Source organism: Tarenaya hassleriana, unplaced genomic scaffold (genome assembly GCF_000463585.1).
Source record: "Tarenaya hassleriana unplaced genomic scaffold, ASM46358v1 Cleome33, whole genome shotgun sequence".
NCBI classification, from domain to species: domain Eukaryota; kingdom Viridiplantae; phylum Streptophyta; class Magnoliopsida; order Brassicales; family Cleomaceae; genus Tarenaya; species Tarenaya hassleriana.
In genome coordinates, this window is record NW_010966459.1 from 590588 (window position 1) to 612104 (window position 21517).

Here is a 21517-nt window from a genome sequence, read left to right on the forward strand (position 1 = left end):
GTAAATGAGGGCCTGCAATATAGTGTGAACCATCAGCAGGAAAAACCGGAGGACCCATCAGCCCATGAGGTCTCACAAGCCCTAGACCTTGCTGCGGTTCAATGTGCACATCTCTCCCGTTGTGATTACAGTGAGGAGGATACACAGTCTGGTTACGATGGTCATCATTTCGCCTGTTTCCATGGTTCTGCTGGTGAACACTATTATCGCCACGGGGATAAGACCCTCCATTACGGTTCCTAAATGAATTTCGGTGCAGTGGATATCCTCCGCCATAAGAACCACTCCTCTGGCTGTCTCTCGAAGAGATGGTATTTAAAGGCGGAGTTTCTACATTGCCAGACTCTGATGGTTAGAGACGCCGGTATTTGAAGATATGTTGGAGTTGTTCCGTTTAAAAGCTTTCTTTTGGCCCTTCACATTATGGTTCTCAGACAAAGTAGCGATAGCACTGGGGTCGGCACTGGTGTTGCCAACAGATTGTTTCCGAGCAAAAGCAGAAGGAATTTCAGCAGCCTTGAGAACAGACAAGAAAAATGTATAAATATAGGAGCATTTTCAAGACAAATGCTAACTATTATCCATTCCTAAAAGTGCATAGAACAGGTTTTTGGTGATCAAACAATGTATTGACTAACTTTAGCATATGATGAAGCTGCAGATAGACAAATCGCAAATTCAAAAGCGAAGTTCAACAATGGCAATATAAAGCGATGCAATTTTTCGATCGATATTGGTTACAGAATCAATCCCTCATTTCTATGACAGTGACACCAGAAAGAGGGAGAGAGGCGGATAAACGGAACTACCTGCAGTGGCGGCGTTGATGATGATCCATCAGAAAGGCCTTTCAAGGATTCCGAAGAGTGAGACTTCATAGAGGAAACCCTGGCAGAAACACAGAGAGCAGGCCATGAGTCGCCCCCCATCACGGGCCTGACTTCGGCGGAGCAATTGGAAGGCCTGTACCAAGCAGGTTTCTTGCCAGCATTGTCGATTGCCGGCGAAACCGAGAGACTCATAGGAGGGAGAGAAGGATCACTGTCGGAGAGGGAGGCATTGATGGAGTAACGAGGCGTGTGGGAGCTCGGATTTGGGGCGCTATTCTCCGTAGCAGCCATCGGGTGAACAGCGAACAGAGAGGAGGTTCTTGTCGGAAGGGCGGACAGCGCCCGTGACAGTGTGGGAAAAATCAGAGTTAAAAAGGAGGTTCTGTTTGGACGCCGTTCACTTTCAGGTCAAATATTTCGGAATTTACCAAAACACCCTCCCTTCCCATTCAATCACCAATTTAACCAAATCTTCATTTAACTTTTGGATGTACCCCAAAAAAAATACTGAATGATAACACAACTGATAATTGCTATTTAAAGTACAATGATGTATCTTTTTATTTTATTTTTTTTAATTCACGGAAACAACAGACGAAACCTGAGATGGGAGAGTCACAAGGGTAAGAGCAGGACAGGGCATGGGATGAACTCAGCGAGTAAATTGGCATCAACGTGCTTAGAGTGGATGGCTTCCATGCTCATCACCACTAGATCCAAGCTTAGGTCGTCCGCCACCTCCCCTACCGGCTTCTTCCCTCCCCCAAGCCGCTCCAACAGCCTGAACTCCTTGAACCCACCTGACCATTTTTTTGTCGGAAGATGTCTTAGAGACACAATTTGATTCCCAATGAACAATCAATCCTTAGGAGTCATATACACCAAAAAGGTTCCAAATTTACGTGATTGACATAGAGAGAGGTGTTTCGGGTGGATCTTGTGGATTAATTGGGACAAAACACAGCGGTTAGGGTGTTCATGAAACAACAAACTCTTCCTACCTTCAGATAGATGCCAGCGGATGCTTGATACTTGTGTCTCATGCTCAGGCAGCGAATCGCTCTTTTGTTCATCGATTACTGTGAACAAGACGATGTTAACAAAGTATTCTTCAGGAATTGATTGATGCAATTCGCGTGCCAGGATCTATGTACTTACACACAACAGTAATATCAGCTCCATACTTCTTTGCCAAACTAGTTGTTGTAGCAGCAGCCTAGAGAAAGAAAGTGTTCCAAACTCAAAGAATAAGCAAAGAAATCCATAGGAGGCAGGCACCAATGAAGGATAATTGATCAAGGATTTTGAGATGCAGTTTGTCAAACCCCAGAAAGAAAAAAGAGCTAACCAACTACTTGTGCAAGAAACAGCAATGGGAAGAGCACTTGTGAAACCCATAGCGAAAATTATGGGGCAAATGTGCTCAAGAATGGTGACCTGTCGCGTCCCTTCGGAAAGATAAGGATTCCGATCCGTCACGGGCAGAAGGAGATGCTTGAAATTAGAAAATGTATCTTCGACTGGACTCACCTCAGCCTCTCTTGATTGCGCCTTTGCTGGTGGCAACATGTTGAAACGAAGAGACATTAAATTCTTCCGGAAAATAGATTGTGCGGAATGTTATATAAGTCACCAGGACTAGAAACAGCCGTAATCTCTACTGTTCTCCTCTTCAACTTACAAGACTGCAACTTGAAACAGCTAAATTCTAAATCATGATTAGACTCTCATGCTTATAATAACTCAAAGACATAACTAAAGATGACATCTGAAGTTTCAAGCTTATGTCTGATATTATCTTCTAGCTCTTTGCAGTTGCAGAATTATTCATGAAGATTAATCGCCCGAGAAATTTAAACGCATCAACATGCTGATATCAATCATTAGATTGCCCTCGGTTTAATCGTATCAGCAACATTTCCGCCGCCATACCCCCAGAAAATTTCATGAATTAGATTCAGCCGATCAAACAGATGTGATTAAATCAACTATGCGATACCTCACGCTGCCAAAATTAGAGGTACCTTTATGCGAGACTCCGTGAAATTTGGCGAAGACGGAAAGCCCACGAGGTTTGGACCGAAGAGAAGAGGGAGCGTGGAGAACAGACGAAGAAGACGACCACAGCTCTGTGATAGGCTTGGCAACGGGAATGGAAACCGCGGCGAGATAGCGAGCAGACTCCATTGAAATGCGGCGGAGCTGATAATGGTTGATTCCAGAAAGAGTTCCACACAGCAAAGCAATCCTTTTTCTTTTTTCAAAAAAAAAGGATTGAGATGATGGGGCGAAGGTGATGTGATTCCATGCTGCGCGGTTTTTGAGTTCCATCAATAAAATCTGATCTGGTTCCGGGGGTTTCTGAATCACAGCCGTTCGATTTCTTTTTTCGTTCTTCTTCAAGTTTTGATTACATATTAAATGCATAGGTGAAACGGCGTCGTTTTAGTCTCTGGGTCGGGGTGCGGAACCCAATCGTAGGTCTAAAAAAACCAAAACTTCTCAAACACGTCACATTACTGCAGATGTTATTTTATTATTAAAAAAAAAAAAGACGACTTGCACATCATTTACAGATAGAAAATAAAACGCTTGACAAAAGCAAGCTGGGGAAAGAGGGGAAAGCAAACAGAAAAGTATGAAGCGTCAAACGAAAACAAAAGGAGCGGATATTGTAGCTAGAGGAAGGCCATAACAGGAAGAAGAAGAAGAAGAAAGAGTGGAGAAGGGAGAGGGCTCAAACGATCAGAAGCAGAGCCAGTGCGAGAGGAGGCACTTGAGTTGGTCGGAGGAGGAGGACGGGGGGATGAAGACGGAGTAGGAGGTTGCATATCGGCCACAGATACTCGTGGGGGAGGAGCCGCCGTCTCTGACGGAGGGGGAGCCGGCGATGTCGTCAGGCCCTCATCACCAAAACCTGATGTCACACCCATCGGAAAATGTCGTCATTGCCATATCTATCATGTCACTGTACGATATTGATAAATGCTGCAGAGGGAAGAAGAAGAACATATCATGTAGTACTCACAGTCAGACTCTTTCCAGCCCAGCACCATCCTTTCCCGGTCAAAGACGACACGATATCCCGACATGAAGTTCTCTGCATTACAACCACAAAAGCTCTCACGTCGTAAGTATGAACATATATATATATATATACCATCTTTGGTAATATACATTCAGGATTCAATACTTACGTCCGATGATGTTAATCTTGAAATCGACGCTCTTCACAATACCCAAACAGTAAATGGCACTTCCGTTCTGTTACTCGTAAGGTGGATTGTTAGGGGGACAAAAGTATTATGCATTATGGAGAAAATTAAGTGAAGATCAAATCTCTGTCTTGCCTGAAACTCCGACACGAACAGCGGATTTCTGAGTCTCAATGCGGATCCTCCCAACATTGTTAAGTCTACAGCTGGAAAAACAATGGTCGTAGCGTTTGGACTGCACATGACGAGGGAAAGTATCACTTAAAGAGCTTGTTTATATTTGAGGAAAGAATTTTTTTTACATGGATCTTCAAATGTAAGAAAGAAATAAGATAATGAATTTAAGTAGCAAGAGAGCGGAGATGACCTTAACTCGTAGCAGAACTCAAAGGGAAAGGAGGGATCAACCGGAAGTCGCTTGTCAGTGACAAGGGCATTGAACTGCAAACAGAATCAAGCCTGTTATCACTTACTGATACTCAGAAATTACAATTGCCCTTCATGAGATGGCCTCATATTACATCCCTCTCTAAATAGTAAATACAAGTTACAAAGAAAAGGTTTTTTTGTTGTTGTTGAAGTTTTAAACAAGACACTTACAGCTTTGGTAACAGCGTCATACGCAGGCTGCAGCAACTGAGTAAATGACGTGCCGGAATCAACAAGTGCAAACAGCTGAACATTGATTGCATTTCCTCCCACTTCAATTCCAGTGACATTCACCACATACGTCGGGCTAGTATTCGGTTCCAAAGGACAACCAAAATGATGAGAAAATAAGACGAAGCGTTTCCCCCGATTTTAATCAAATAAGATGCTACAGACAGAAAGCTAGGACTTTCATCAACCAACTTACCTTGGTCTAACGTGAAGAAGTGGAGTTTCTAGCTGATCCGAATGGCCTTTGTCGCCGAAGCTGATTCTTCCAAGAATGCTGACAATGTTCCCGAAACACATAGAGAAAGAATTTGAGGTGATAGCTGCTTTCGCTAGCATGCTGGGGACAGAGTAATTTTCTAGACCGAGCCCAAAAAGACCATTCACGGCTGCTCTTCTACTGAATGCCCCGGTCTGAACCTGACCACAACTGTACCGACAAGAGAAACAAGTCATGTCATTGGTCAGAGTTCTTCACTGTTTCCTGGGCGGTCTCTTAGGACATCTGTTAAAGGAAGGAAGACAAAGACTCAGTTATTACCCAAGTGTAATATTAGCTTCCACAGGCTTTAAATTCTCGTCTTCTGTGACCAGATGCAACACATCCTGGAACAATGTTCCCCTGGATGAGGTGTTGGCAGAAAGATATTCGATTTGATAAGGACAAGTGCTGCCAGCAGAAGGGCATAGCTCCTCTTGGAAGCACCGAGCGTCGCCACATGCAACTCTCGAGCTTGTCGAAGATGCATTAGGACTGTACAGGTTGAGCGGCTGACTCCGCTGCAAACAAAAAGAAATTTTCTTTTATAGGAAAACAAATTGCTTAAGCTTCCATCACTATCAGCTTTACAGGCTACGTGAAAACATAAGCATAGTTTTGAAGGTTTTTCTGTTTCTATTTCTAAACTTAAAAAGAAAAGTGAGGAGGAAAAGCACCTGAGTGAGTCTAGTATCGTTCAAGTTATTTATACAAGTGGTGCCACAATTACAGGGCAACCAAAACAAATCGCTGCCTGTGTCCAGTGCCACCAGAAACCAAGTAGCCGGAGTTCCCACCGAAACATTCGCATAATGCAAGCTGAAACAAGTTTTCATCAGACCTCCATTCCATTTCAGACATATGAAGAGGGTAATGAAGAAAAAAACTTAATTAATGGCAAAGGTACGCAAGTTTGCTTCCTAACCAGCAATATGTACACCTAATAACAGGTTTCAAAAGCTAGATGTAACTTGTTACAAGATTCTTCTAAAGTTCAAATTTTTATCAAAGCTGAGGCGTTTTCTTCCAGTAAGTAATGAGACGGTAAGTAGGTAATGTAAGCATGCTATCATAATTCCTTTTTTACACCTAAAAGTGTAAGGCTGAAGAAAGGAGGAAAGAAAGAAAGAAGAAGAGAGCGTACAATCCAAGAGCATCGAGTTCAAGAGTACGGTTGCCTCGAATGAAAGTGAGAGGGGTCTGGACGTTGTTGGAGGAGGAAATAAGACCACGGCCCCTGATGAGGCGATCACGGTGAGCCAGAACCTTGAAGTAGTCCAAACTCCCTTTCTCCGGCAAGAGACCGTCAAAACCCAGCATTTGTTGGATTGGTTCGGAGAAAACGTGATGAACATCGAACCCGAATTTACCAGACGCCTCGCATCCCCACAAAGCCATCATCAGAGACATTAACACAAACACATGGCCTGCATTCTCCTTCCCCATTGTGATGTTTTCCCCAGAAATTCTGACAACTCCTTGGAGAAAAGTGCAACCCTTTTCCTACGATTAGATGCTCCCTGGAGAAGGAGATATCTGAATATATGAGGAGCTCGAACCCACCAAGAGTCAACATCTTGACCCGTTCTCATTGTTCCAGATAGAAATTACAGAGCAAGCCAGGAACTCAGCTGAGCTGTTGATTTTTCTATAGATCCTTGTTTTTTTATTTCATGCCACTAGTAGTTGTTGTATTTCTTCTTCCCCTATCCTCTTGGTCTTCGTCTTCGTCTTCTTCCTCCTCCTCCTCCTCCTCGGCTGATTGATACGGGCAAAGTCAACTCTTCGACTTCTCCCGCTTTCTGTGGGGCCCGCCAAATTTTCTAATACTTAATTTCTCGGTCAACGCGTTTTTTTGTGCTTGATACATGGCATTATCCTGTTTATAATAATAATAATAATAATAACCGTATTGTTCACAATATTATACTATTTTTTTCAAACACCGGAATAACGATAATGAACATACAAAACAAAGGTTCTTTTATTAAAACAAATACATACGCCACAAAGTCAACGGAGTGGGAGGACAAAACGTGTAGAGTGATGGGGCGAGGAGGGCATTATGTGGACCGTACAAAAGAATATTTGAAAAGATTTATTAGAAAAAAAAAAAGGAAATTGGGGGATTGAATTGAAACGAGAATCGTTCGTGGGGGAAATATAAATATTGGATGTGACAAAAGTTTAGATTTGTCCTATACTGATGAATTGGTAACGGTGGTACCACATTTCTCAATCTTTATTTTGTTTTTTGTAATGAGTTGTGGGGGTCAGCTGGTAATTCTTTTATTGATTTTCTTGGGCATGTTGAATTGGTATTCTTCATCTTGATTCTTTAGAATCTATATCAACAATTCGTTTAAAAAGGAAATAGGATTGAAAGTTGAATTGGTCTTATTATAACATTTCCATCTATATAATTATTCATTATTGGGCATCATTGAATTGGTCTTCTTTTCATTCATATATAAGGAAAGGGGGTTGAAAGTTGGGCCAATATTTGGGGATCTTAAAAGGCCCATTTAAGGCCCACATATGTTGAACAATACAATAGTGTGGTCCGTTCCTGGACTACATAACTCAAAAACATTCATGAAGATGGAATGGAAGTGTAGAAGCCCACCACCAATGTACAAGAAGAGACACCAACAACCCCATGTATGATGGATTAATGATAGTACACCCTACCAAATGCCATTCATACCCTTCATCTCAAACAAATAATGTTCCCCCTCCTCTGTTTAATCGGTACTCCTCAGAACTGGCAGACACTTTTCAAGCTTTGTACTCGTGTAAACGCAGCCATTTCGTGGATGACCACTTGTTCCCTTTGATCACTGGACAACCCCCTGAACAGATGACCGCCACCAAAGTAAGCTCCAAACCCACTAATGAACTCGAATCATATCCTTGAGAATCAACGATGTTTGTTACCTCGTGTAACTACAAGCTTTTAACTCACCATGAAGACTAGACGGGTCGAGAGTCGCATCCGGTGTCGTGCTCCAGAAAAGCAATGCATCACCCATCTTTGGTTTTACGGAAAGCCCTCCTTTACCGCACTCTGACAACTCATTCCACCATGGCACTGCACTGTAGTTGCCCTTGGCGGCTGGAAACACTGTCTCACCACCCTCTTCTACGTCTGACCTGCACAGTGATGACGGAGCATTAAGGAAGCGGATCATAGAAGCTTCTTGAAGTTGAAGCACATAGTTAGCTACGTACAGATACATCAGAACTGTAGCTGTCCGCTGGCCTCCATTCCTAGTGTTATACTCATCCATGAAGTAGTCATAGTGAGGCTCATACTTTTGTCCAGCTTCATAATGCAGAACTTGAAGTCCTTCCCCGTGCTCTGCATATTATAGCATCGGCCAAACTACTCAAGTTATTGGTCAAAGGCATAGCAGCACTAGAAAACCCAGAAAATTGTAATCCCCAAGAAAGGGAAGAAAATCAAACAAGGCCCTCGAGCGAAATCACGGAGAAGACCATGTACCAACTGGTATGAATGTCAAATCTGCTATCCTTTTCTCAATGTCCCGGATAATTTTGTCGCGTCCTCTCGGGAGAAATGTCCCCGAGCTCGTACGCACCCTAGTTGGGAGGGAGTAGGACAGGCTTAGTTAAGGAAGAAAAGCCGTGGAGGACTCAATTACTAGTTCAAGGTTCATTCATGGAGGAAGAAGTATAAAACCTGCTGTCTCTGCTCTGTCCTGTCTTCTCATCAACAACTGTAGACTTCTCCATATGTGGTTTGGCAAGTTCGATTAGGTACTGGCATTCTTTCTTGGTCTAAGCAGAAGGAGGAAGAATACAAATGAAAAACCGCTCAGTTAGATTCTGCTCTTTCCAGGAAAGAGGGGCCAAAGCTAGGCAAGATATATCTCCGACAAAAGGTTCGACATCAGAGAACCTATATTGAGTCTTAAACACAAAACCTTCTACTTCCCATTTCTATGATCTTCCTTGAGGTGGGCACTTCTCTATAGAACCGATTAAGATGAGCACGTATGGGCTAGCGCACATTTCAAACAGATGAAACCAATATGGAATTTTGAAGTTTGAACAGAATGCAAATCAAAGCACATCTTGCAAATCTAATAGACTTACCAAGAAATTGTGGTAAACAGAAGCTCTTGGCTCCCATGAGATAATTTCAACCCACCGCTCCGCATCATCCCCGCCACTTCTCGCACAGAAAATAAGAACCAGATGGGAAAATTAAGCCATGAAGCCTGATCCGAGCACAAGCACAAACCAAACTACAAGGCGCCGTAAAATTGAAAATGGAATCGGGATCTCAGCAAACCTTTTGATACTCTTGTGGACGATGGAGCTCAGATCGTTGGCTTTGGAGGAAGCTCGGTTGTTGCTGGGCACCCAGAGAATTCCAAGCGCCATAAGAATCAAAATCACAAAGGTAAACATGAGGAGTACAGCGAAAACGAGGGTCGGATAAGAGGATCTTCGACCAGAAGGACGATAATGCCTAGGTTTCGCCATCCGCTTTCTTCACAGATGCATGAAATCGTGAAGGAATGTATCGTCGAGATCCGGCAGTAAAAGAATTAGAAACAAGTTTGATCGGATGAACCACAGCAAATGTGAATCTGAAATCAGGAATTTTTACGGAAAGATGGGTTAGATAAATGGGCCTATTATGGGCTGATAAGAAGCCCTCAAAATGGGCCCATTATGAAGATATTCTTTTTTAAATATTCAGATCTCTCGCATGGTTGAGAAATGCCGCACGTGTTGAATTTGTAGAAGGAAAGAAAAGGACACTGGGCTGGGCCCATAGAGAGCTTTAATGGTAAAGGTCCATTAGTAAGACGGACGTTTGAAGATAACTACGAGGGATTTTTTGTTTTATGCACGTGGTTTGCAAATAAATAAAAAAATCTACCTGAATTATGACATTAAAAAAAAAGTACCTTATCCTCTCCTTGATAGACGAAAAATATCCTTTTTCTCTCTTCCCCCATCAATTTCCTCGACGATGCCCGGATTCGCCTCCGCCGCCGCTCATCTCCGCATATTCTTCCCTGAGCCCAAGAATTTCACCCTCCCTTCCTCCTCCTCCTCCCTTCGATGCTCATTCCCTTTCACCCTCAGATCTTTGCGCTCTCCTCCCGCCAAATTTCTTCCCATTTCCTGCCATGGAAGCTCCAGCTCCCCATCCGGCCTCGGCGATGATCGGGGTCACCAGTTTCTTGAGGCTTCTGTCCTCGTTTCAGGTCCCTCTTCTCTTTTCAATATTGCATTTTTGTGATTCAATTTTTTTCGCATGCGTGGGTGTCTAGTTACGTGGATCGATCATTTAGGTATTGTTGGATTTACTTTGTCGGTGGGGCTGCGATTACATGTTCCTGATCCCTGTTAGGGGTTCTATCTCAAGTTTCCACCGACACTGATCTGCTTAATGTCTTTTAACTTCTTTTTTTTTTAATATCCGAGTTTCATAGTCTTTTGATAATACTCCATGAATGGTATAATACGGATGAGAGAATGGGCGTTATCCTCGTCTGCCCTTTTGGATAGTGTGGTTGAATAATCCATCGTTTGATTTTCATGGACAACGTTACTGAATTTGGACAACTTTTAAACTAGAGCAGAGACGACCATGCACTACAAAATGCGAAGCCAAGGATTTCGAGAAAATTCAATTTGGCAGTCTTCTAGGCATTCACCACCGTTCGCGGTAAGAGCCAGTGAGTCCAGGGTCGGTGTCTCCACGGTCGCGCTTGGCTTTCTCCGCCAGTTTAAGTACCCGACAATTTTCTTGAAGATCTCCTGTGATGGTGACTATTTGCTACCCATTATAGTGGGTAGGTACATGAATTGTTTCCATATGTGCTTGTTCATTTCTACTGTCCAGCGCCTCAACTTCTGCCTTGGTACACTTTCAGGGGATGCTGCTGTCGAGAAACTACTGCACGCTTCGTGTGGAAATGAGAATGAGGTATCATACAACACTAATCTGCATTTCTTTAATGCTTTTGTGATTTGATTTCGAAACTAATTCGTTAGCTTTTGTCCGTAGGAATGCCCTGATCAATTTGAGTTTGTGGCTGCTGCTGTGGACAAACTTGGATATGAAGTATTCAATCGCTTCCATCATACGCATTATCTGTTTTGATCCAGAAATAGATCATTTCTAATTTTGTGGCCACCTGCGTAGCAAGTTGTGATATATTATCCCTCGTGTGACAGGTCCAAATGGTGAAGATTACGAATAGAGTTGTCGACACTTACTATGCAAAACTCTGTGTTGGCAAGGTATTTGGATGACCATAAACACCATTTTTTTTGTCACGAGTCCTTTTTTTTTCTCATATTGATCCATCTGTTCTACAGCATGGAAATGACGATCTTATAAGCATTGATGCACGACCATCAGATGCCATTAATTTTGCAAAAGCATGCCAGGTATAGATAGTACTTTACTTTTATCTACTTTCATCTGTTTACTCTATTGGAGCGGATAAGCTCTTTGTCGTTTAAGTCTTTCCGGTTCCCTTTTCTTCATCCAGGAAAATAAAATGGATTTTCCGACATGTTCAATGTTTCAAGTGCCCATTGAAACTTCAGCCTCGTAATAGTTTTAATTGTTTGTTGCATTGCAGGCTCCAATATATGTAAACAAAGAGATTGTATTGGCAGATGCTATTAGAATTGGTTATGGAGGCAGACCGCAGAGCACAAGACCTATTTTCGATGTCATCCTTGACAGGTTTTTTTAGTTTTTTCATCTCTCTCCCGGTTATCTTGGTAGCAACTTTGTCACAGATCTAAACGTGAGCCGGGTGTCTTGTTCAGTGCTCCAGAGGGGGCAGATCCATTAACGGAGGAGCTTAAACTAGTGAGGAATATGAATTTGGCAGCTGAAGACGAACGGTACAACGATGCAGGTATATGTAAATACAAACTGCTTCAGATACCATCTATGTATCTCTGGAAATCACTTTGCACAATCCTGTCTTTTTTTTTGTCTTTACGGGAGAAGCCTACTCACTCACACTGTGGATAATCTCTTTGCAGCCATGTGGAGAGACAGATTGAAGGGATTCTTGGATTCGATGTGAGTAATTATAGACTTCCATACGTATTAGCAGTGTTGTATTATGCAACATTGATGCTAAAAGAATCACCAACTTGCAGACCAAGCATCGATGGCAGTTCTATAACTCCTGACAGCTACGACAAGTGAAGCATATAGGGGCATCAGGCAAATGGAAAACAAGAGCTGATGGTAACTATATAGTGAGAAATGATCGGGGGGAAATAATATCTGCACATATAATGGGAGGAGCCTCAGAGGCTCAGGTGAAGTGTGTGTGTGGGCAGCCAGAGGTTTTCGAGTGAAAGAAGAAGCCGGAACAGGGAAAGGGCTTGAGGTTGAGGGATCATAAGAGAAAGCACACGGACGTCTGTTTTGTTGGGTGTACGTACATATGCCGACTGGGTTGATGGATACCGTATGTATGGGCCGATATATACAGTATAGGCAGGGTGTATAATCCCTTTAAAGCCGGGTGCTTGGAATGTCTGTGGTGTAGATGAGGTGTGGATGATTGGATGTCCGACCACATGTACAGATCTCCCACATTTCCTAATGGCTGTGAACTGTTATATGTAGAATATACTGCTCCTTGTTGCATTTTGTTTAATGTGTTATTGTGGATTTTGTAAGGGCTAAAGGGGTAAATAGAATGACCGGAATGTAACGATGGAGAGATGGAAGTAAGGAAACTAGGGTGGCTTATTCGATATTTCGGTTAGATTATTTCGGTTTTAGAAAACTATAATCATTCGGTTTTATCTTGAATTCGGTTATATCCTTTTTGGATTTGGTTCGGTTAAGATAAAAATATTCATTTAAAAAAAAATTAGGGGCTTTTTGTTTGTTTTTTGCTTTGGTTCGATTCGTGTTCGGTTTAAAATTTTCGGTTTTAAAAAAATTATAATTAGTTTTGTATTTAATTCGGTCCAATTAAGGTAATTTGAATATTCGGCTATTATTAAAATAAATGACCCCCCGACAAGAAAAAAAAAACTGTGGACATAAATATTTTGAGAGAAAGTGGTTAGGGGAGAGGGAGGGGCAACGCCTCTCACAGAGAACCTATATTAATGCCTGTCGTCTGTGTCTGTCCCTCCTCTCGCCCAGATTCCCTCATTTATTACCCTTTTTCTCTCTCTCTCTCCCTTCGTTTCCTTTTTGGCTAAAACCAGAGAGAGAGAGGAAGGCACAAGTGTGGTTTCATTACATAATATATGCATCAAAACATATAAAAAAAATGTATTATAGGAAAAAAAAACGACCCAAAAGTTGTGAATGCTTGGTGTCGTATTGGCTCAAACAACTGTGGGTAATTAGAGCTGATTAGTGGATGAAGTCGCGAGAGGAAACGAGGAGAAACATGCCCAACATCCCACCCCCATGGCCGTGTCTGGAGGGCTAAGTCCCATCCGGAAACAGATTGGTTGGGTGTAACAAATGCAAAAGGGAAGAGGGATTAAATGCCGTGGCCCAGCTTTTCTGCTTCGGTAGTGGGAGAGTTTTTAATGCCTTCAACCCAAAGAAATACGCATATACATTGATCTCTTCCTCCCTCGACAGGGAGAGAAAACCATATAACTCCTTCCTCTTCCTCCTCCTGTTTCCCGTATCCAATGTATGATTCTATGCACGGAATATACGAGAACGCTCCTTGTCATATTCTCATATGGACGTTGCACGAGAGAGTTCTCTCTGATATTGGCCTGGTTCACTCAGATCCTAGTTTACCATGTTCCCTGTGTATATATATTTCATTTCTCTGGTCATATCTGATTGAGCCGTGCCAATATCTCAGCACTCTTCCGTCGTTTTTTCTCTCTCTTTTGGAGCCATCTGAGATAACATACCGGTATGTCTTCCATGAAAGGTTTCTGCTCTCTACCGTGTATATATATATATGTACATGTATATATGTGTGTGTGTGTGTGTGTGTTTTGGAGCTTTTCTTGTATTTGTAGGGAATATGGAGACATCTTTTGGGGATACTCATCATGAGGACTCCAAGAGATTAAGATAGGTATTTTCTCTAAATTTTGCCTTTTTGTTTATCCAAGAAAAAGAATCCTGGGATGAGTTTGACCGTGATTTTGGAAAACAATCAGATCTTCTGAAATGGGAAGTCTTCACTTTGGTTTCTTCCCAAAGGGATGGAAAACAAACCGAAAAAGCTTTGATAATTTGGTGATGTGTCACAGCCTTTCTAATTGTTGTATGCTTGTCGTTAGGGTATTATTTCCCAAAGGTAGATGATATACATACATACATACATACATACATACATACATATATATATATATATTCCAACCGATCATGTACTGAAGGGAAAAATGCCCTAAATCAAGTGGAGTAAAAGGAAAGGAGGCCTTTTCTTTCCAAACAAACAAAGATTAGATGTTAGCTATATACTCACTCAACTATTTCCATATATAGAATTTGGTTATTCTATACCAGTGAAAACATCTACGTACATATGGCCACCGTATGTGTAATAAGTATATGTGTATGTATATATGTAAGGGATTTCAGAAGGAAAATGAGAAAGAAAAGAAGGGTACGTAGAAGATGAATCAAAGGTTAGGCATGGAGGAGGAGCTGGCGAGCACGAACTCTGACCTGCAATCTGGCGAGAGCATGCATGCAGTGTAAGGCGATTCGTGCTTGCCTCCTCACCAACACCCCCCTCGCCACCGCCTGCAGCTTCACCAGACTCTTCAGCGCCCTGAACGCTCTCCGTGCCTGTTTTATTCATTATATATATATTGCATGCAATTGATATTATTGTTATTATTCGTGTGTGATGTAATAATAATAATGATTAGGGATATGATGAAAGGGTTGAAAATATCACCAGGTGAGCTCTGAAGAAAGACTGGATTTTGATGGCTGCGAGGTGCTGAAGGGAGGGAAGGGGGTCGGCTGGTGAAGTGATGAGCGTTATGGCCGTCTCCGATCTCCTCAGAACTCTCCTCCCTACAACCCTCAGCCATCTTCTCCCCATCTCTCCCCCTTCTTTTTTCTTTGATGCTAGCTTGCTCCAAATTATGTATATCTGTATATGTATTTGTATATACGAAAGAGAAAAAGGAAAATTTCTGATTGTGGGTTAAGTGTGTAGCCGATGATGATAAGCGGTCGCTTTAAGACATGGGGATGTGCACTCCCATTCCTTTTTCTTATCTTTTGCTTGCTTGGTCAGACTGATGAACGTGTTGGCATGTTCCCCTTTTGTTATTGTTTTTTTATAATATGTTTGCTGATTTGATTTTATTCAATTTCATGGTCAGTTCCAGCCATTTAATTGACAATTACCCAAAACACAAATATATAATATTCTATTAGTATCATGTTATCTCGAGAACATTTTTTAAGTTCTAACATGGCTTCCTCTCTCCATATTCCATTTTTTGTAAACGGCGGGACCCTTCTGCCGCAGTGACAAACCATCTAGTTCTACGTAATAATCTGCAAACCACGTGGAATAGATAAACCAATGTAACATGTTCGGTGAAAAATGGAATCGAACCTATAAACTCTTGGAACATCGTGTGCTCTCTAACCACCGCACCATACCCGAAGGCCATATTCTATATTTCTTTCATGTCATAAAATGAAACCCTAACTTCTTTATGAAGAAAAAAACTACAAGGTGTACATCTGAATGGAACAGCAAGACTTAACGAGTACACATTTGGTGGCTTTACGTGTCCAAATTTGTTGGAACCAAATTTCTCGGACAGGGAAGGTGGATCTTGGTAAAATTAAAGAAGGCAAATATTGAGAAATTATGTTTCAGGACAAACCATACAATTAGTACATATTTTAGGATGATGGTATGGATTTAATCCTGATCGATGTTATATATATATATATATATATATATATTATTGACATGCGATGATTGTATAAGGTCTTGTATTATGTACTCAATGTTGTGTGGGGAGCCCATTCTGCTTCCATGCATCATAACCTCCGGCTATATCGGTCACGCCTGTAAAACCCTTCAAGATTCATGGTTTCCACATTTATTCAGTCTCACAACTCAAAATCCTGATTTTTTGTTATTAAATTTTTTTTAATTATCGACTGATCATGGCCATCATCATATCATAACATGCGTCACATACCGCAGCCAGAAGATCGGTGGTGGCCATAAGAGATCTTTTCCCAATCTTACAGCCCTGCAGATGATTAATTTCTTCAACCTCAATGAACATGATGTCCATGGCAGGACATGTATACATACAGATATATACATACAACGATGATCTCGTCGTATTTTCTGAAATGCGCCGAAACTTGCTGAACGAAATCGGGGTTCTTTGAAAGACCTGATGCTACTCTGACCATGTAAGGAACATTGATGGCGCCAGAGGCATGCCCTGCCCTGAACTCTTCGGGTGTCCTTAACAATCACAACGTATATACATACATACTGTCATCCAAATTGCCATTCAGACAAAACAATATACAGTCGAAAGGGATAAGTGGAAAGGATTTATAAATAAAACCTGACATCCAAGTAGCGGTGTCCGGCAAGAAGAAGCTCATGTGCGACTCTCACAGGCACCGACGTGGCCCTCACCGCCTCTGCGTTCACTCTCGGCGATGATGCCGCCATCGCCTTTCCCCTTCATATCCATCCAATTCAACCACACTTTTTTTTGTTGGTTTTAATTATAGTGATGCAGGGGATGAGAGGTAGAGGAGCGTACCGGAATCTGAGAGCTGCGGTGAGGAGGATGTTATTCCGATTGCGAGAGGAGAGGCGAGGAAGGAGGGGAGTGGACAGAACAAGCCTTGATGAAGATACAAAATCCGCCATTAATGTCTTTCTTAATTCGGATGATGATGTCGTCTGGAATGATCCTTCCTTTGCTTGATTTCTGTGCCAATCATTCTTATATAAAGCCCCATTTCTTGAGGATGTAATCCATTTGTCTTGTAGCCCCTAGTTGTTCTCTTCTTACATCACATAATAATTTTGGGACACGTAGATGCATGCATGCATGGAGGGAAACCACGAACGTTGAAAAAGAGGCTGTAATTCCTGCAAAACTATATGGGATTGGTCGGAGGAGGAGGAAGGTGCAGTCCTTATACGTGAATGAGGACTTACATCAATGGATAGGAAGCCGTCCTGCCCAGTGCCAGTGGAATGGAAGGATAATTTTCTTTTTTTTTTAAAAAAAAATGGGAATAATAAGTTTCTTGAATGGGCTTTCTTATAAATAAATGGATCGGAGGATGTGGGCTGAGAAAAGCCCAAAGGAGGAGAGATGTTCTCTCCAATGCCTCCTGCTTCCATCGTCTCCAGACATTCCCAAAATTGCTTGTTGATTTGGCCGAGTTCAGTCAACCATGGGCGTCTGCAGCACCTTCCTTCACGCCCGTGATAGCTCTCTCCGCCTTTTTCCCTGTCTCTCCGATCCTGGTAGGTATTCCTTTTTCCATTCCCCAATTTATCCTTTTTTAGGGTTTGATTCTGATGTTTCCTCGACTTTTCTTCCTCCAGTTCGGAGATCATCTTTGTTCCTCAAAGTTTCACTTGTGGCGCTGCACCTCGTCTTCCTCGGCGTCCTATTCCTTTTCGATGCTCAATTTCTTCATAAAACTCAACGAGATCCATGGTATGCTCGCAAATCAGGAATTGTTCGCACCCTAGTTCATCGTTCTGATGAAACATCCCCGGTATCAGCCCATTGCTGCTTGGGGTGGGGTCGTGTGTAAATGTTACTAAATTTTGCGTGTCTCCTTTCCCAGGTACATGGGTTCTTTTTTCTTCTTGTTTTTCGCCACGCTGCTGCAGTATTTTGTTACTTCTGGCTCTTCACCTGGGTAATTACAACATCCATTCCGATGTGCGTACCACTTTCTCCCTGTCTACGTGAAACATGGCTTATCAGACTTTTCCTTCTTGTTTTCAGATACGTTGTCGATGCAATGAGGGATGCTTGCGACACAAATGCTGTGTTCGTAAAAACACCAACGACCTCAAAGTAAGCATGGTTGCAGCTCCTGTTATTCAAAATTTCTTTAAGTTGGTGAAATCAGAGATGCAAGCGAGAGGTTTTACTTCATTGAGTCTCACGCTGTTGTGTTAATGTTATGCTTTTTTATGATGTTTAAGCGAAGACAACCTGCTTCGAGCCAAGAATGATAGCTTAGTTGTTACTGTGGAAGGAGGTCAATCTGGTTCGCGTGTTAATCTTAATGGAGGTAATGCAACATCCTGGCCAAAATTGGTTTTGGGCATGTACCCCCCAGGAACATCTGTAAGGTATATATAACTTATATTCAACACGTTACCGCATGGATCTTGGGGAATTCTGTCTAGTCCATTTCATGTACCATCTGAATGTTTTGATCTGTTATCATTCAGGACTGGACCTGAAACTTAAAAAATTTGGAACCGATTTACCTCATGGATCTTGATGAAGTCTACTGTTTTTTTTGTTTTGTTTTTGTTTTATCTGTTGTAGGAATTTGACATGCTGCTATTGTCATGTTGAGCAGGTATAAAGATCGAGTTCTTGCCTTTAACCCGTGTATGATTTAATGCTCATTGTACAGCGGCCCCTTAAACGAATTTTTTTTTCGCTCTAATTTAAATGGATAATGCTTTGCAGCCTCCACGAGCAAAACATTGTCATGATTGTGATCGATGTGTTCTTCAGTTTGATCATCACTGCGTTTGGCTGGGAACATGTATAGGCCAGGGTAACCATTGTAAATTTTGGTAAGCTCCATAGCTGATTTTGTCTTGAAATTATCAACAATCACTACATGGATGGCTGGGTTAGTCATGGGTGGTTGGTATATTATGATATTCATCAGATACTAGTTGCATTCTGAAGCATCATTTTTATAACTTGTGAACTTGTTTCCATCATATCAGGTGGTACATTTGTGAAGAGACAGCCCTATGCATCTGGACATTCATACTGTACATTGAGTACCTGAAGGATAACATATCAAGGGTTTGGTACGAGATTTTTCCCATTTTCCTCATGCAGTGGCCAAATCTTAAGCTGTCTAGCAACTCTTACTCGTAAGAAAGGATCTGATCTTCAACCTTCCCATGGATGTGGCCAGGTGGAAGGATGCGATCATCATACTGCTGCTGGTTATTTTGGCAATCTCGTTGATTTTTGTGCTGCTCCTATTGCTTTTTCACAGGTGGGTGACTTTCACATTTGTCGATAGTTTCTCCCCCAAACTCGGACGCTTTGCTTGTCTGCTTTGAGGATCTTTTTCTTACGCTTCTGTTATGATCTGATTTCCTGCAGCTACCTCATTCTGACGAATCAGACCACATATGAACTCGTGAGACGGAGACGTATTCCATATTTGAGGTATTCGACCCCCATCCTCTCATTAGTAGAATAACTCACAACAGAAGTTGCCCACCAAAGGAAAAGAACAACTTGTTAAGGCTTGTTGTTGTTGTTAACATCAGGAATATACCAGAGCGGGTGCATCCTTTCAGCAGAGGGATCCGCACAAATCTGTACAACTTCTGTTGTGGTCACCGCCACCACAGGAGATACTATCTAGAGCCGCTGCCTACAGCATACGAACTTGAGGAAAAATCAAGATCCTACACGTGCTTTGACTTGTTGAAATGCCGCTGCTGCTGAATTTTGTTGTTACCTACCTCCATTGTTTCTTTCTTTTGGATCTTGACGAAACAGTTGGTCATCGAACAAGCCTGTTAAATATTTTACACACGCCTATATATATAAGACTATTCATTCTTGGAGCCTTCCAGCCGCAACCCGTACTTGCATCCCATCCCTATGATTGTCCTCAACATGGAATGTCTCATCACTACCTCCCATGGTCTTGTCACTGCCTGTTTCACGCAAAATCCATCATGACCCTACAAATTCAAACACATCCACTTACATCACCCCACTCTTAAACCATACCATCGGGAACGCGTTTCAGTAGTGCCCTTCTCCGTCGTACCGAATGTTGTCGGGGATGCTAGGCAAGCCTTGGACGAATAACTCTACATTTCCTCTCTTCTCCCCTCTGGTGTAATACTTGCTGCATCTCCTACTGCAGATTGCACCATGCCAAACAGAAATCGAATTTTGATGAGCTGGATTTTAGCAGGTCATAAATACATGCATGCATACATCAAAGAAAGGCAACGGACAGGGGGGTTTCGCTGAAAACGAGGTGTTCCCGAAGGGGAGACAGTGAAAGGCCATTGGGGTAGTAGAGATGGGAGAGGAGAACCGTAGTGGAGGAAGTGGCCAGGTCGTAGCTCAAAAGCCGCCCATGTGGCTTCCCTTCCAAGAAGCCCAACTTCAAATCATCGAGTGAGTATATAACTCCGTCCTCTGCCACGTCTATTCCGTCCGTAAGCTTCAGTTTCACGCTTTCCGCCTCATCTGCCAACACATCCATTCTCCTCCCATCTTTGCTTATCTTTATCACCCCCTACACCAGTACCATATCATTCCTTTAACCACTATCGGGTCATATACCTTGAGGCCGTGGGCGACTATGAGCTCTCCCTGTGGTCCCAAGGCCAACCGCCTGTGTTTATCCACTCCTCCACCGCCGGGTCATTGATGTTGACCCGTTTGATCAACCCATCAGCGCAGCCTGTGTATATGAGAAGGACACGCGGTCGTAGGCGATGTCCTCGGGCTTATTGAGCCGGCCCATGCCCACCTTGTCAGCATTCAGCTATTGATAAGCGGTGGCACCAGTGGAGCTGCAGCCAGCACCTCTGCTGGAAGCGGAGCTGGCTCGAAGCCGTCGAGCCTGTACACCGCCACCGACACTACGACGGGAAACACCCACCAGAGGAGGAAGATCATCCTCTTCTTCTTTTCCTTTCCCGGCTTCATCCTCAGTCTCGTTGACTTTGTTTTCCAATTAATACGATTAACTATTACAACCCCGTCACGTCATCACCACATGCTTTAATACTAGTACCACTAAACTCGTACTCGTTATAATAAGACCCACGTTTCTCTCGTTCAAGCCATCCAAGCAGGACCTCGGTTAAATAAATGCAAACCACGTTTATATGTACGATTCTTCATTTACCATGGTACTTCGGGTTGATCTGGAGGGCAACCCCCTCGCTTACTACCGATATCCTTCCCTCTCTCTCCTTTCCTCTGCTCTCAAGATCGGAGACCATCTCTTCTCCGGATCCCTCCTCTATCCCCACTTGCTCCGCTTCAATCTCCTCCTCCTTTGATGTCATCCCCTTTTCCATTTGTCAATGACATTTGATCCACATGTCTTAATACAAAGTCAACATCTTGATTTACTTCTTCAGCTGTATAATATTGGTGCATATATAGATGCATGCGGTTCCGACAAGAGATTCAAAACCACATGTTTCAGATTTTGACTTTTCTCGGATACTTCAGCTGGGGATATCGCTTTTAGGTTCCGGATTACCAAACAAACAACCGAGAGGAGAGAAAGATGCCAACCTCGACACCATCCAGCAGGA

General features: G+C 42.6%; 10 protein-coding genes across 12 annotated transcripts in view; 3 read left to right on the forward strand and 7 right to left on the reverse strand.

Moving 5' to 3' along the window:
• The window catches only part of LOC104821343 (la-related protein 1B), a 3119-nt gene extending 1930 nt beyond the window's left edge, over window positions 1-1189 (reverse strand). For all 3 annotated transcript variants that reach the window (XR_002024511.1, XR_002024510.1, XM_019203429.1), the window contains exons 1-2: window positions 810-1189; window positions 13-516 (exon numbers count right to left, since the gene is read on the reverse strand). Coding sequence is in view for 1 of the 3 variants with exons in the window: in XM_019203429.1 (XP_019058974.1) it covers window positions 13-58 (46 nt within the window). In the remaining 2 variants the exon portion in view is untranslated. The remainder of the gene's footprint in view (window positions 1-12; window positions 517-809) is intronic.
• A 149-nt stretch (window positions 1190-1338) lies between these two features.
• LOC104821342 lies at window positions 1339-3131 on the reverse strand. Its single transcript, XM_010552180.1, has 5 exons — window positions 2855-3131; window positions 2268-2386; window positions 1989-2046; window positions 1832-1909; window positions 1339-1630 (listed from the first exon to the last, which is right to left on the reverse strand). The coding sequence occupies exons 1-5, from the start codon at window positions 3015-3017 to the stop codon at window positions 1446-1448; spliced, it is 603 nt and encodes a 200-aa protein (XP_010550482.1). The 5' UTR covers window positions 3018-3131; the 3' UTR covers window positions 1339-1445.
• A 198-nt stretch (window positions 3132-3329) lies between these two features.
• On the reverse strand, window positions 3330-6669 carry LOC104821344 (aspartyl protease family protein 1-like). Its single transcript, XM_010552184.2, has 10 exons — window positions 6106-6669; window positions 5639-5780; window positions 5244-5482; window positions 4902-5132; window positions 4646-4781; window positions 4413-4486; window positions 4181-4280; window positions 4028-4094; window positions 3859-3930; window positions 3330-3747 (listed from the first exon to the last, which is right to left on the reverse strand). The coding sequence occupies exons 1-10, from the start codon at window positions 6405-6407 to the stop codon at window positions 3509-3511; spliced, it is 1602 nt and encodes a 533-aa protein (XP_010550486.1). The 5' UTR covers window positions 6408-6669; the 3' UTR covers window positions 3330-3508.
• A 776-nt stretch (window positions 6670-7445) lies between these two features.
• Window positions 7446-9561, reverse strand: LOC104821345 (probable prolyl 4-hydroxylase 10). The gene is made up of 7 exons (XM_010552185.2): window positions 9280-9561; window positions 9081-9156; window positions 8665-8762; window positions 8467-8564; window positions 8193-8322; window positions 7927-8114; window positions 7446-7813 (listed from the first exon to the last, which is right to left on the reverse strand). The coding sequence occupies exons 1-7, from the start codon at window positions 9471-9473 to the stop codon at window positions 7740-7742; spliced, it is 858 nt and encodes a 285-aa protein (XP_010550487.1). The 5' UTR covers window positions 9474-9561; the 3' UTR covers window positions 7446-7739.
• A 332-nt stretch (window positions 9562-9893) lies between these two features.
• On the forward strand, window positions 9894-12742 carry LOC104821346 (bifunctional nuclease 1-like). The gene is made up of 10 exons (XM_010552186.1): window positions 9894-10207; window positions 10586-10798; window positions 10880-10932; window positions 11014-11070; window positions 11184-11249; window positions 11328-11399; window positions 11597-11703; window positions 11790-11881; window positions 12012-12051; window positions 12132-12742. Exons 1-10 carry the CDS (start codon window positions 9970-9972, stop codon window positions 12178-12180), a joined length of 987 nt encoding a protein of 328 aa, XP_010550488.1. The 5' UTR covers window positions 9894-9969; the 3' UTR covers window positions 12181-12742.
• A 1633-nt stretch (window positions 12743-14375) lies between these two features.
• LOC104821347 (protein IQ-DOMAIN 14) lies at window positions 14376-15313 on the reverse strand. Its single transcript, XM_010552187.2, has 2 exons — window positions 14882-15313; window positions 14376-14769 (listed from the first exon to the last, which is right to left on the reverse strand). The coding sequence occupies exons 1-2, from the start codon at window positions 15029-15031 to the stop codon at window positions 14608-14610; spliced, it is 312 nt and encodes a 103-aa protein (XP_010550489.1). The 5' UTR covers window positions 15032-15313; the 3' UTR covers window positions 14376-14607.
• A 469-nt stretch (window positions 15314-15782) lies between these two features.
• Window positions 15783-17122, reverse strand: LOC104821348 (thiosulfate sulfurtransferase 16, chloroplastic). Its single transcript, XM_010552188.1, has 5 exons — window positions 16746-17122; window positions 16542-16661; window positions 16291-16435; window positions 16158-16211; window positions 15783-16031 (listed from the first exon to the last, which is right to left on the reverse strand). Exons 1-5 carry the CDS (start codon window positions 16853-16855, stop codon window positions 15957-15959), a joined length of 504 nt encoding a protein of 167 aa, XP_010550490.1. The 5' UTR covers window positions 16856-17122; the 3' UTR covers window positions 15783-15956.
• A 221-nt stretch (window positions 17123-17343) lies between these two features.
• LOC104821351 (protein S-acyltransferase 10) lies at window positions 17344-19787 on the forward strand. Its single transcript, XM_010552192.2, has 11 exons — window positions 17344-17464; window positions 17546-17660; window positions 17794-17868; window positions 17958-18029; window positions 18161-18310; window positions 18513-18546; window positions 18660-18769; window positions 18929-19015; window positions 19126-19209; window positions 19320-19385; window positions 19490-19787. Exons 1-11 carry the CDS (start codon window positions 17392-17394, stop codon window positions 19668-19670), a joined length of 1047 nt encoding a protein of 348 aa, XP_010550494.1. The 5' UTR covers window positions 17344-17391; the 3' UTR covers window positions 19671-19787.
• A 117-nt stretch (window positions 19788-19904) lies between these two features.
• On the reverse strand, window positions 19905-20818 carry LOC104821350 (protein STRICTOSIDINE SYNTHASE-LIKE 5-like). The gene is made up of 2 exons (XM_010552191.2): window positions 20195-20818; window positions 19905-20094 (listed from the first exon to the last, which is right to left on the reverse strand). Exons 1-2 carry the CDS (start codon window positions 20446-20448, stop codon window positions 19977-19979), a joined length of 372 nt encoding a protein of 123 aa, XP_010550493.1. The 5' UTR covers window positions 20449-20818; the 3' UTR covers window positions 19905-19976.
• A 575-nt stretch (window positions 20819-21393) lies between these two features.
• The window catches only part of LOC104821349 (protein STRICTOSIDINE SYNTHASE-LIKE 5-like), a 1752-nt gene continuing 1628 nt past the window's right edge, over window positions 21394-21517 (forward strand). The window contains exon 1 of the mRNA XM_010552189.2: window positions 21394-21515. Coding sequence (XP_010550491.1) covers window positions 21490-21515 — 26 coding nt within the window. The 5' untranslated portion in view covers window positions 21394-21489. The remainder of the gene's footprint in view (window positions 21516-21517) is intronic.

Coding starts and splice junctions, on each gene's coding strand:
- LOC104821342 (XM_010552180.1), bottom strand. CDS start 3,017: ATGGAGTCTGCTCGCTATCTCGCCGCGGTTTCCATTCCCGTTGCCAAG. Junction 2,387..2,854: donor TCACGGAGTCTCGCATAAAG/GTACCTCTAATT, acceptor TGTTGCCACCAG/CAAAGGCGCAATCAAGAGAG. Junction 1,910..1,988: donor AGCTGATATTACTGTTGTGT/GTAAGTACATAG, acceptor TCTTGTTCACAG/TAATCGATGAACAAAAGAGC.
- LOC104821344 (XM_010552184.2), bottom strand. CDS start 6,407: ATGGGGAAGGAGAATGCAGGCCATGTGTTTGTGTTAATGTCTCTGATG. Junction 5,483..5,638: donor ACGATACTAGACTCACTCAG/GTGCTTTTCCTC, acceptor TTTTGTTTGCAG/CGGAGTCAGCCGCTCAACCT. Junction 3,748..3,858: donor GGGCTGGAAAGAGTCTGACT/GTGAGTACTACA, acceptor GTGTGACATCAG/GTTTTGGTGATGAGGGCCTG.
- LOC104821345 (XM_010552185.2), bottom strand. CDS start 9,473: ATGGCGAAACCTAGGCATTATCGTCCTTCTGGTCGAAGATCCTCTTAT. Junction 8,763..9,080: donor CTGTTTACCACAATTTCTTG/GTAAGTCTATTA, acceptor CCTTCTGCTTAG/ACCAAGAAAGAATGCCAGTA. Junction 8,115..8,192: donor GCTACAGTTCTGATGTATCT/GTACGTAGCTAA, acceptor ATCACTGTGCAG/GTCAGACGTAGAAGAGGGTG.
- LOC104821346 (XM_010552186.1), top strand. CDS start 9,970: ATGCCCGGATTCGCCTCCGCCGCCGCTCATCTCCGCATATTCTTCCCT. Junction 10,799..10,879: donor TTTGCTACCCATTATAGTGG/GTAGGTACATGA, acceptor GTACACTTTCAG/GGGATGCTGCTGTCGAGAAA. Junction 11,882..12,011: donor CGAACGGTACAACGATGCAG/GTATATGTAAAT, acceptor ATCTCTTTGCAG/CCATGTGGAGAGACAGATTG.
- LOC104821347 (XM_010552187.2), bottom strand. CDS start 15,031: ATGGGGAGAAGATGGCTGAGGGTTGTAGGGAGGAGAGTTCTGAGGAGA. Junction 14,770..14,881: donor CTTTCTTCAGAGCTCACCTG/GTGATATTTTCA, acceptor TGAATAAAACAG/GCACGGAGAGCGTTCAGGGC.
- LOC104821348 (XM_010552188.1), bottom strand. CDS start 16,855: ATGGCGGATTTTGTATCTTCATCAAGGCTTGTTCTGTCCACTCCCCTC. Junction 16,662..16,745: donor ACCGCAGCTCTCAGATTCCG/GTACGCTCCTCT, acceptor ATGGATATGAAG/GGGAAAGGCGATGGCGGCAT. Junction 16,032..16,157: donor CCACCGATCTTCTGGCTGCG/GTATGTGACGCA, acceptor TGAATCTTGAAG/GGTTTTACAGGCGTGACCGA.
- LOC104821351 (XM_010552192.2), top strand. CDS start 17,392: ATGGGCGTCTGCAGCACCTTCCTTCACGCCCGTGATAGCTCTCTCCGC. Junction 17,465..17,545: donor TCCCTGTCTCTCCGATCCTG/GTAGGTATTCCT, acceptor TTCTTCCTCCAG/TTCGGAGATCATCTTTGTTC. Junction 19,386..19,489: donor AGACGTATTCCATATTTGAG/GTATTCGACCCC, acceptor TGTTAACATCAG/GAATATACCAGAGCGGGTGC.
- LOC104821350 (XM_010552191.2), bottom strand. CDS start 20,448: ATGGATGTGTTGGCAGATGAGGCGGAAAGCGTGAAACTGAAGCTTACG. Junction 20,095..20,194: donor GTTTTCAGCGAAACCCCCCT/GTCCGTTGCCTT, acceptor TGCAATCTGCAG/TAGGAGATGCAGCAAGTATT.